General features: G+C 45.2%; 1 protein-coding gene across 1 annotated transcript in view; it reads left to right on the top strand.

The window, feature by feature from the left end:
* Positions 1-12,317, top strand: part of Afap1 (actin filament associated protein 1) — a 127,188-nt gene that overhangs the window by 48,275 nt on the left and 66,596 nt on the right. Inside the window, exons 2-3 of the mRNA XM_026395342.2 lie at positions 9,945-10,073; positions 11,545-11,639. Coding sequence (XP_026251127.2) covers positions 9,947-10,073; positions 11,545-11,639 — 222 coding nt within the window. The 5' untranslated portion in view covers positions 9,945-9,946. The remainder of the gene's footprint in view (positions 1-9,944; positions 10,074-11,544; positions 11,640-12,317) is intronic.

The raw sequence follows: 12,317 nt of genomic DNA, 5'->3' as shown, positions 1-12,317 counted from the left end.
TCCCTCCAGGATGGCTTTTAGACAGTTTTCTGACCCTCACCTCTGTAAAATGTCAGCAGCACAGGGGCACTGCGTGTTTGTCGCTGCGTGTGTACCAGTGCTGCACTTGGGTGCACAGGAGGATTTCTTTCCGTCCCCACTTCCCCGAAACAAGCAGTTTTTTCCCTTCTGGGAGAGAGACTGTCATGGAGAAGGTGGTTGAGTTCCCATAGTGGAGTGGCAGCCTCCTGCAATGGGAGTGTGCTGGACTTGCTGTCCAGGGCCATGTACTGACTCCACTCCTGTCCGCAGCTTGGATCCTTCACCCCAGCCCACATGAGGCATGGGCCTTTTTAATCTTAGCCACTTCATGGACAGTGGTGACATCTCACTGTAGCTTGAATGTGCATTTCCCAGATAACAGATGGTGAGAAGTATCTTTTCATGTTTTTATTTGTCACTTATATATATTTTTTGATAAAGTGTCTGTTTAGTTTTTTTTTTTTTTTTGCACAGTTATAAAGATTGGACTGAGTGTTAGTAGGTAGGAGGTTCTTAAAAATAAATTCTGAATGCTAGTCTTTTATTGGATATGTATCTTTTCCCAATCTCTGGTTTCTTGTTTTATTTTTGTTAAAGTATCTTTTGAAGGACAAACGTTTTAAATTTCTATGAAGTTAGATTTACTTAGAGTTTTTCTTTTATAGTTCTGCTTTTGTATCTTATTTAAAGAAATCTTTGCTGCAAAGTCAGTTTTAAAGGTGGAGCTTTTTAAAATAAGCCAAACACAGAAAGACAAGGGTCTAATGTTTTCTCTCATATGTGGAAGTCAGAGAGGAAAAAGGAAAAGAAAGGTGCGTGTGGGGATTGTCACTGGAGTAGAGGAAAGGGCCTGGGGGAAGGAGGAAAGAAGGAAGGGAAAGGGAAAATACTGGGGAATGACGTTGACTAAGTTAAATTGCTGTATCATGTGCAAGTGAGAACAGTGAATTTCACTCTTGTGCATCATTATAATGCAATACAGGTATGGGAAGAAGTAAAGTTGTAGCTTTTACCTGTAGGCCTATGATCCAATTCAAGTTAATCTTGATAATGGAGGTAGTTTTTGTACACAGTATGAGGTAGGGCTGAGTTTCCTTTAAAAACAATATAGGATTACAAATCCTGGGGTGCTGCGAGGAATGACTCAAATATGTGCTGGAAAGTAGTGAAGCAAGGCAGACTTTACCTCTGCCACAAGGGCATGCACCCAGCCTGGCTAGCAAGCAGGCTTATGTGGGCAGTCGTCCTAATTTATCTCTAATGCTTCACTGCCCCTTGCCCTGATAGGAGGAGCTCAGGGTTACGACCTACACAATTGGCTCATTTTAAAATTGGGACTGGCAAAGGGAAAGACTATGTTTAAAAGCGCTACAATTGTATCTTACATCCCAGTTAAGGTTAAATTCTATATTTAGAATATACTATATTCTGAAAATGACCACTGGACTTTCTGTTTCTCACAAGTACTCCTTTTTCTTTGTATACTCTTTGGTCTCGTTTTCATTTTTGTCCTTGTACCCTTTGGCATTACCACCCATTCTAGATATGTTAATTTTTTGAAGTGGAAATTACCCATGGTAATGAGTTCTCCCCCTTTTAGCAGATCAGGTACACTTGATAAAGTCCTTCCCAGCTTGGTTGTAGCTTGTCTTCTTTCCAGGTCTTGATTAAAACCAAGTCGTCAGGCTGAAAGTGATAAATTGCAAATCCCAGAGGAGGCTTGGCAGCAACTTAAATGATTATACCAGCAAAAAAGAAACACAGGTCTCAAATTGACTCAGAACAAACTTGTGACTCTGACAGAGATTTTTGTGATATTTATTAAGCACTCCAGAAGGGTCCTTATAACCTCCCAGTTTTACTTACATTTGGAAGGACTGACACAAATGTTTGTCTTACATAAAAGAAGCATTGTCTTATTGTTTAAATGTCTTTATATGGCTGTGCTTTGGTTACAATCTCCTGACAGGTGTTCAGGACCAAGTTGGTCAAAATTGAATTTTTTTCCTCTCTACTGTTAGAGTCAGCTAAGATTTGTTGGCGATCACTCTTGGGAACTTGTGAGAAGACTCTAGGCTCCTTGTATGTTTTTTATACCAGTTGTGCCATCTGCCAGGACAGGCCAGGGTCTTGCTGACCACATGTGGCTTCCCTTAGAAGCTCAGGGACATTTCCGTCTCCATCGACTCTCCTTTTGAGTGTGCACTGGTTGGCTTCCTGTTCTCTAGGGTCCTCTTGATCCCCATGATTGGGACACCAGATGACACACTGGAGTTCCAAGGTCTTTAGAGAAGTGCTGCTGTTCCCTGAGTTTTGGCTGACCCGGGAGGGCAAGGGCCAGAATATTGGCTAATTTTTTCTTGGCCCTTTTACTTCCTTGACATTGGTCTCCAGGTTTTGATTTTAAACATCCAGCAGGCAAGTTTCACTAGTTTAGAAGTAGGAGTACTGGGTTTTAACTCCAATGTCTATAATTTCATAGTTACCTCTTCCATTTAATTTGGGTCAGCATTAGTACTTAAAGTTAGCTTTATACCCTTTCTGTCCTGTAGGTTGATGACTTAGTGTCAGGTTGTCCAATCAGAAGCAGTGCTTCTGCAGAAGACTAACAGGCAACAGTTACCAAGTTTTACAAGGAAAATACAAAAATGAGATTATAAGAGCAAACCACATTCAGTTTGTATGATAGCTATGAACAAAGAAACATGGTTTTATTAATTCCAAACCTTTATTTATGTATTATATCCTGCTCATTTTGAGATCTCATACTCCTTATAAGAAAAAAAATCTATCTTTTGAACATAACTTTAAGTGTGCTTAATTTGGGCCTACTTTGGAGCCATCCTAACGTGCAGTAGGGTGAGAGGCAGAGTCTTATTTCAGGGGAGGTTGGGCTGTTGACAAATCTTAGATAAAGAAATTTTTTATTTCTGAAGCTGATCTTTGCCTCTTTCTAAAATGTCATTGTACAGAAGTCTCACATTTTATTTCCTGAATCTATCTGAGTGTCAGCTAATGTAATACATTACATTTGAAAGATGAATCAAATAGAAAGGCTAAGAGAGGGCTGGGGTTGGGGCTCAGAGGTAGCATGCTCACCTAGCATGCGTGAGGCACTGGGTCCTCAGCACCACATAAAAATAAAATTAAGATATTGTGTCCACCTATAACTAAAAAATAAATTTAAAAATAAGGAAGAAAGGCTAAGAGAGCTCTTCACTTAAACTCTCCTTATTACCTTCCAAAAATACATTTAAATTCCCATTCCAGTGTAAAGAGAAACACAAATATATATATATACCAACCAACTTGGTTATTTCTATATAAATCTGAAGGAGACTGTTGGTACAGACAATTTTAGTTTGGAGAACACCAACTTGGTAAAATGTTCTCCTAAGCTTTTTAAAGGCTTGTATACAGTTTTAAAGGGTGGTGTACTTGAAGAACATGAATATATCTAATATTTAGAGAAGCCAGTAATGGTTGGGGTCATAATTACACAGATGCCCTTATTAACTAAGTTTAACTTTTACATTAAAACTCAGGTAAGTCTCACATGGTTCTCAGATGTATACATAATAGTTGTTTATTTAATCAGTTACATGTAATCATTTAAAAGTACAAACCATAATACCTTTAAGACTTAGCTTCCCTAAGTAACAAAACCTAACAGACACAAGAAATTGTCTTGAAAGATAAGAGCTGATCAATGTTTTAAGGAGCCCTTGATGTTTCTAAACAGAATTGGCATATTAAAGGTTATCCTTAGGGGGAAAACCCGTAAGTAATTTTAACTGACCATGCTGAGTATAGCCAACTTAATCACATACCTAAAATTTGAGATCCAGAAACCTTTTGCAACTTACTTAGACATTCTACAACTTATTCATATTTTTAGTTATTTCTGACAAAGAAAAAAATCTTTAAAAGTAATGGACATTGCACTTAAATATTTTATAGAAATCAATGCTCCCTTGATTGGCAGACTACCTAGAAACCCTGTGGGTTAGTAATCTTAAAGACATCTTTACTCATATCTATGTAACCAATTTCATGTGAACAGGCATCTGGATTTATTCCTTTTTCTTTCTTTTTTAAAATTTATGACTGCTTATTTATATCTAAGTTTGGTACCATGTAAATGATACAGACGTAAACACATATGTCGACACAGCACACAGTAAACAGGTGTGCACAGACATGTACAAGCAGATAGGAAAAAAGGAGTTTGTAGCTTCTTAGCAGATATTAAATCCCTACAGGTAGGGAACAAAAGAACTATCAGATTTAACCTTTTAGAAATTAAAAACTAACATGTCACAGATTTTTACAATGTGACTCAGACATGGGAAGGGCCTCTGCTTTCCATTTTTCTTCCCTGTCCTTGGGCCTAGAATTTTTCCTGGAGATTTCTTACACCTCCCTGTAAACTCTCTAAATAAAACAGTATTCTACCACTCTTGAGTTTCTGTCCCCCTTTGTCTTGGGACTCTCTTGCCTTTCCTTTGGGATCCTGGTGGATCTTTGGAAGATCAACTTCAGTCCATGCTGGGACCACCTGGAGAGGGCATGGACCTTGCTCTTCTCAGGTTCCAGTGACATTTATGCTGATAAGCATGGAGCCCCAGGCTTTGGTTTCAGCCTGGATCTTCACTGCAGGCCTGTGGGGCAGAAAGCACATCAGAGATTAGAGAACTAGAAGCCAGGAAAATATAGTCGTCTAGTCTTTCAGGCAGTGGTATCTCCATTTTAAAAGAGCCTCTTTGCTGCCCCAGGGGGACTTCCGAGGGGCAGCATCTAAAGCTAGGTTGCATTGCTGAGGTTTTTTAGATCAACCTTTGAGTATTTAGATTATCTGCAGATCCCTAGCACAGAAAAAAATGTTAACCATAGATTATCTACAGAGGCCTGTGGAAATATTTGGAAGAGCCTGTGGGGAGCCTGGACTGTAACCCTGTAAGGGAAAATATGCAGCGCTGGCTTGGGCGTCAGCCGCCTAACTTGCATGGTTCTGTACCCGTGGGCGACGCCTGGTCTGCTCATCAGGGAAGGCCTCTGGACAGGTGGGGGTCAACTGCTTGAGAAAAGAAACTTGTTGGAGTTGGTCTTTTTCACGAGTGTGTTGTGAGAGGTCCCAGGAGACAGAGTTACTGTGAGAGGACGATCTGTCATCTCTGCAGTCTTCTCTTTAAGACAAACCTCAGGAATTTTGCGTTATGGAGAACTAGCCACACAGAAGTGAATTAATTCACCACACATACATGGCGTGCCAGGCGGCGATCACCTTCTGCCCCTGTCCAGTGGAGGAGTTAGACACAGGGGCCCCTCAGCACAGTGCACATGGGCATCCGGTTGCCATGGAGAGCCAGGTGGAAGAGCGGGGGACGAGACAGGGATCACACAGGCAGGCTGGAGCATGTGCAGGGCTGTGGGCAGAACAAGCAGGATGGGCGTGGAACAGAGTTGTTCAGAACTGCCATGGTGTGCAGCCCAGCAGGAGTGCAAAGAGATACACCTCTGACACAACCAGGGCTGGTGAGTTGGGGTTCTGATGGGGGGCTGGGAGAAGTCCTTGGAAATGACAGCACAAGGGAAGAGGTTCTCTGACAGCAGGTGGTGTTCAGAGCCTCACACCTGCAGGAGGGGCAGGGAGGGCCCAGGTGGGCATGGAAGTTGGCATGACGAGCAGGTGGGTGCTGGGTGGGGGTGGGCGCAGGGAACTCAGCTTCCTGCTCTGCGGGAGGGTGATCCTCTTCCCTTTGCATGTGCCTCTGGCCCCAGCTGGCCAGTCATTCCTCACACTCAGGTTGTGAAAGAATTCCTCTGCCATTTCTTCTAGGACTTGGGTAGTTTCATGGTTTATATTCGGATTCTCAAATATCTTTTTTTTTTCTTGGCACATTATGTACGTTATGTACTCAATTTTATCTTTTTTCATAGTACGAGTTATTTATTAGCACACTACTTAAATCAGGAATTACAGCACAGGTGTGGAGAGACAGCAGTGGGTACTTTTTACTGGGGCATCTCAGCTATACAGAGGGCGGGACCATCGCACTGCAGTCCACACAGGCCACAGCTCAGCTCCGCCACTTCAGCCCGCCTCCTCCCTCCACCCTGATGGTCTCCTCTATCTTTAGGGCTTCTGTTTTTCCCCTGTACCTTCCACAGATGAGAGAAAACATAGCATACTTTTCTCTCTGTGTCTCACTTATTTTGTTGAAAAATCATGGTCTGTATTTCTATCCATTTTTCTGCAGATGACATAATGGAGCTCCTTTTGTATATCTATCACAATATCTTTATCTGCTCATCTCTTGATGGGATTTTATTTTTTTAAAAGTGGCTACCATTTGGGGCTACTAATCCCAACTATGAAGTTGTCATCTTTTTCTTTGATTTTGAGGCACTGCCTTTTAATCACACGCTGTGTTTCCACATGCACTTGGGTCCATATCTGGACTTTGTCTTCCAATAGACCAATCCAACCTGGAGTCTGCGGCCCGGTGCCGTTGTAATGGTAGAGCCTTGCTGTCACCTTTTAACAGACTGAGGGCCTGGGTCCTCTTCACTGTCCAATTTGTTTAATTCCAGAAACAAAACAAAACAAAGCAGAGCTTGCTGGTAGCATGTTCTAGACAGCCTTCTCCCCATGTGCCTGGGAGTCGCTGCCATGGCCTTCCCTCTGTGCTGGCCGGGGCTCCCCAGGAGGCAGGGCCTGCATGGCACTCACGCTGCCTGCTCCTTTGCCAAGTCTCTGTGCCCTGCAGACGGCTCCTCTCTGAAGTGCTGTGCTTCTGTAGTTCCTTGACACCTGACCCCAGCAGTGTTTATGTCCACTCTGAGCTGGGCAGCACGAGTGCCCTTGTGGTGGCAGACCCAGAGCCTTCATGCCGCAGCTCTCTGGAAACACCATTTCCCTGTCCAGGAACTTTTGCGTGCTTTCTGTGCGGATTGAGCTCGTGGCGGCAGGAAGGTGTTTGGAGATAAGCAAAGCATGAGACTGCTAGACTGCATGAGAATATCAAACCACCACAAAACCCAAATAAACCTTATAGGTGTCTACTAAGAAGGTGGGACATACAGGGCAAGTATTAAAAGGACGGCCAAGTGTGGAATGTGGTTTATTGTGCGTTCCCTTCTCTGTCACAGCTCTCTGACAGGGAGATACTTTGCATCCTGAGATGCTGTGACTGGTTTTGAGTGTCTTTTGGCGGCAATATCAGGTAAACAGAAGCTAACTCCATATTCACTCAGTAAAAAGATGAAATGAGAATTTACTAGAAGGAGATGAATGTCCTAATGGACCTCAAGTGCATGCAGTTTCCCAGGTAACTGACAGTGGGGTGGGAGAGTATGCGGGCCCAGTCACGTCATCACCCAATTCTTCCTCTCGAGGGGTCTCCTGCCCCAGCACGCTGACTTCTGAGATGTTGGCTGCGTCTCTCCCTCCCGGGGTGGCTCTCCTCTTTGGCATGCGTGCCCTCACACTGCTCTGTGGACCCTGATATGGCTGGCCTTTCTGGTTCCCTGGTGGAACATACAGGAAGGAGAATCCAGTTGAACAGCTTGGCTGAGGCTTAGTTAATTCTAGCCGCCGTGCTGCGTGGGAGATGATTTGCGGGGTCTTGTTGGGAGCTGTTCTCCCAAGGAGAGGGGTGTGGTTTGGGCACCCCGACCCCAGGATGGTTAAAATCTGAGATTCACAGAGGTCTGCACAAAGTGCTCAGTGGGAGCTCCGTGAGGAACCTAAGTTAGGCATTGCACTCTGAGACCCTCTTCTGATATTTTGATATTGTCAGGTTCTTTTTAAATTAGGGTTAAAAAAGAACCTGACAATAACTGGCCATTTTAACCCTTTGAGTAGGTGTTTGTGTGAATCATTTTTATTATGTTTTCCTCGGTCAAGGTGTATGATGTGTATTTCTGACACAGGATGTTTGCTGAATGAGTGAATGGATGAAGAAATGAAAAAACTGCCTACATTAGCAATTCACAGACTTATTAGTCTGAAAATATATTTTGAAGACCCCCAAAAAGCTTTTATTTGTGTGGGTGAAAATGTGGACATTTATCACATTACCGTTTAAAACTGGCACATTTTAAGATGTTAATCAGTTCACTAAACTCTATCAGCCCATTTCATGGTAACACATTTAAGACATGTTTATGAAAAGCAGCAGCATTTGCCAAAACGAGATGAGAAGAGCCGTGTGGTTCCAGGCTTCTGAGCAAGTTGTCCCTGGCTTAGTAGAGACACTTGCGTTCTAGGTCCTCTCCTTCACCCACACTGTCCCGAGGCATCATCATGGAGAAGCCTGGTCTTGCTCAGAGGAGTGGTTGGGGACAGGAGGCTTCCAACAGCCTTTGTAGAAAATGGCGATTTTGACACACACGAGGTGGCACGGCCAAAACTCACTGCCAGGTGGAGGCCTGGGCTGTGCTCTCCTCCACCATGCTGGGTGCTGCAGTTTGTTTGGTATTTATGGTGGATCTTTTATCAACATGTGATTTTAGAACATCTGTGCAGACCTCGAAGATGTAGACTACATTATGCAACATCAGCAGACTCAGGTGTGTTGATGGCACTCCTGATCCCGACAGGACAGGCTCTTGGTACAGGGAGACTGTCAAGCTCTATTCCACTGGTGGATACACATTTTCCAAAGTTCTTATTTTCACTTGGAAGCTCAAATTTTATCATTGGGGAAAAAATGCTGTCAGTCATCCACCTTGAAGTGACAGTGCACTCATTTCTTTAAAAAAAAAAATATATATATATATATATATACATACACATACAGGTCCATCAACAATGAAAATAAATAATAAATTTTATATATATATATTTTCTTCATTTATTTATATTTGGTGCTGAGGATCAAACCCAGTGCCTCCCCCCTGCTAGGCAAGTTCTCTACCACTGAGCCACAGCCCAGCCCACTCTGCTCCTTTCTGAGGACGTGTCTGCCAGGTGCTCAAGTCCGGATAGTCATAGCTGGCCTGTCATTCATTCTTTCAAGCTACATGAAAGCAGTGGCATAAGGAGGCTCCCAATCCAGTGGTTGTGCCAGTGAATTTTCCAAAGGCCAGCCTGCTTCCATCTGCAGGAGCGTGACTTATTTGACAGGATGGGAAAGGGGGGTGGCCTCAAGGGCTGAGACTTAATAAAAGCAGTGGTTTTACCACACAGTCAGCATCAAGTACACCTTAGAGTGGCCCTTGTTCACCTGTGGAGAGTCCTGTGGGTGCTGGCATGTTGGTGCTCAGGTGCTAGTGGCTTTGCCCTTTGCCCTCAGGTTTGTAGAAGAGGCTGGGAAGGCCCCAGTGTTGAGAGATAGTGTGGACATGAGGACCCCCAGCAGGGTTTGCAGTTCCCCAGGTTCACACCGTCAGTTACAGCTGCGGGCATAGTGGCTGTGGACATCTGAGGAGAGAGCTGGTGGGATCCCCGGGCATCAGCCTCCCTTGCTGTGGGGTGGAATGTGCTCACTGGCGTCCTGGCACAGAGGCTGGTGTGCTTCTGAAGCCGTGCCATGCTTACTCGAATGCTTACTCGAATGCTTCGGCATTTTAATCTCCCATCTCCTCCTTGCCATTGAAATTTAATATCACATGCCGACACCCATGCAGAGTCACAAGTTTTTGGGTACAACACCATCTATTGGCAGCCAGCTTTGGCACTTTTCCCAGCTGAGTTTTGGTGCCTGAAAGCAAAAGGGAAGGAGTGAGGCCTTTGTAAAGAGGATGGTGCATGAATCTATTGTCCCTGGCTCCAGCACACTTGCCTCTCATGTTGGGGTGTGCATTCCATGGCCACCAAGCCAAGGACAGCAGCTCCAAGTGAGGCTTAGCTTCCTGTTTTGGCATTTGCAAATCAATGGGCCTAATGAGATTCTTCCTGCTCTCTCCTTGGTTTCCAGCAATGGAAGAGTTAATAGTGGAACTTCGCCTCTTTCTTGAACTCCTGGACCATGAGTATCTCACTGCAACTGTCAGGGAGAAGAAGGCCGCACTGACCAACATCCTGCTGCGGATCCAGTCGCCCAAAGGTAGTCACGTCCAACCTCGTTGCCCGCTTCCCAGGCTCTTTTGGCTCTGACATCACTTCAATTCTGCTTCCTCTGAAGGGCATTCCCTTGTCCAGTAACCTGTGAAAGTTGTTTATTCACCAAATTTTCCCAAGTTATTCATCCACTGCACCTGGCACATCCATCTCCTTCTGACCTCTGGGTATAGAAAGATTAAGCCTTTAGGAGTCAGTAGAATCATGGGTGTGCTAGAGCACCAGAGCACCCCAACATTAGCTGGAAGTACACTCGGGACTAGCACATAGTGGTACTTGTTCATGCCCAGGGCATATCACACGGCAGAGAAGAGACTCGGCCTGCCTGAAGGAGGGGAAGAGACCCCCACACAGCCCTGGGAACCCACACGGGGGCTTGTGTGTGCTCCCCCTCCTGCGAGGGTCACCCAGAGCAGACTCAACAGCACAAGTGCGGCAGCCTGTGCTGTTTCTGTTCAGGGAAGCAGCGTAGAGACTCGGGCTCAGGGGTGTAGGCACCTCCCACACCTGCAGAACTCCAGATTCTCATGAAAGCAGGTGTACAGCAGAAGCCCTGCTGTTTGCACGAGCAGCCTAGGCACCACAACCAGCATTACCAGTCAGGAAACACACCTGAAATCCATGTTCCCAGATGCCAGCCCAGGGCCAGGGCTGCAGGACAGCCCCTCCTCAGCTAGTAGCCTCAGGCCTGAGGACTGTGTGAACTTTTCTGAAAATGGGTAAGACAGAAAAATAGGACCGAGGAGGCCTGCAAGGATGTAGGGGATCGTTGTAGCATTAGGAAGGCACTGAAGAGGAGAATCCAATGAGGCCAGTGAGAGGAAAGTGTGGCAGAGGCCCTCCTGAGGACACCAGGTTAGGATTTTGGAGGTCCAGATCCCGAGGAGATGTAGGGGTCTTTCCTTTACACTTCCTTATAGAGATGTGTGCAGACCATCGCAGGTATGCAGTGTCTTGGTGTTTGGTCTGTGAAGCCATGGCCTGGCAATTAGAGCTTGCCTTGCCAGTCAGGAAGGTGGCCGATCTGCCAGCACACTGAACGTGCATGGTGTGGCGACCTGGTTGATTGTGGGTGCAGACATGCTTCCCGCCCTGTCTCACGTGCTCCTTCAGGATGCGTCTGCTGATATTTTCCACTTCACTAATTCTTTCTTCAGCTCTTTAACTTTTTAAAAACCCATTTATTTTTTTTTGTGTGTGTGTGTGGTAGAGATTGTCTCTTTCCTCCCCTTCCCTCGCCTCCTCTCCCCTCCCCTTCTTTCCCCTTCCCCTCTTCTCCTCCCCACAGATTCTTCACTGGTAAAATAGAGAAGGATGTACTGACCTGCAGGAGTGTTGTAAGAACTTAAGAGAGCCTAGCGTTTGCAGAGTGTTTGATGTGGGATTGGGGAAGGATAGCTGCTAGAGGCCCCCTGCTCCTCCTCCTCCAGCTCTGTGGGTTTGGTTAATACTTGCAGGTTTTGAAGTGAAGGATCATGCTCAGAAGCAAGAGGCCAGCAGCCTGCCAGCACCCCCTCAGATGCCTCTGCCAGAGATTCCTCAGCCCTGGCTGGTGAGTGATACCTTTGCACTGGTCCCTGGATCCCTGGGGGTCTGGTTGCCCTTAAGCCCCAGGGCATGTGGTGGTGGAAGCCCAGATCCGAGGCCTTGCTTTGCTCAAGGCATGCCTGTTTCTAGGCCCAGTGCTGCTGTGCAGCTGTGGGGAGTCCCTTCAGTATAGCCATCCCAGAGGACAGTGGTGTTTCTTTGCAGGTTGCTGAAGCTACAAGTTCTTGGGAATCTGTTCTTAAAGCAAATTAAGAAAACAAAACAAACAAAAAACCCCCAGAAAAACGAGGATTTGGCAGGCAAAACACGCCAGCAGAGCCTAAAGACTTGACCTTCTTTCTGGGTTAACCCTGAATGCCTTAGCCTGGAACTTGAGTATTCATCGCTAAGCATCTTCTGAGATATAGTGTTCAATATTTTTTTAAGAGAGAAAAATAAGAGCACTCTCTAGAATGTGTATTTTGTGTGGTTTTACATATTTGAAGTCTGTTTGGTCCCTTTCTTCGCTCCTTGGCCTTTCCCCACCTGGGGAGACTCACATACGCAGGTTTTTCTGTCCTTCACCATTTTCTGCATTTCGTGGTTCTCTCACTTGCTTAGTCAGGAAAGTTAGACTTTCATTCAAAGTCAGGGCAAAATTGGTCACTTATCAATTTGCTTTCTGTATATGCTCTTGGGAGGA

Source organism: Urocitellus parryii, chromosome 10, assembly GCF_045843805.1.
Source record: "Urocitellus parryii isolate mUroPar1 chromosome 10, mUroPar1.hap1, whole genome shotgun sequence".
Lineage (NCBI taxonomy): Eukaryota > Metazoa > Chordata > Mammalia > Rodentia > Sciuridae > Urocitellus > Urocitellus parryii.
The sequence above is the reverse complement of the archived record's forward strand: the minus strand, read 5'-3'. Positions and strand labels throughout refer to the sequence as shown.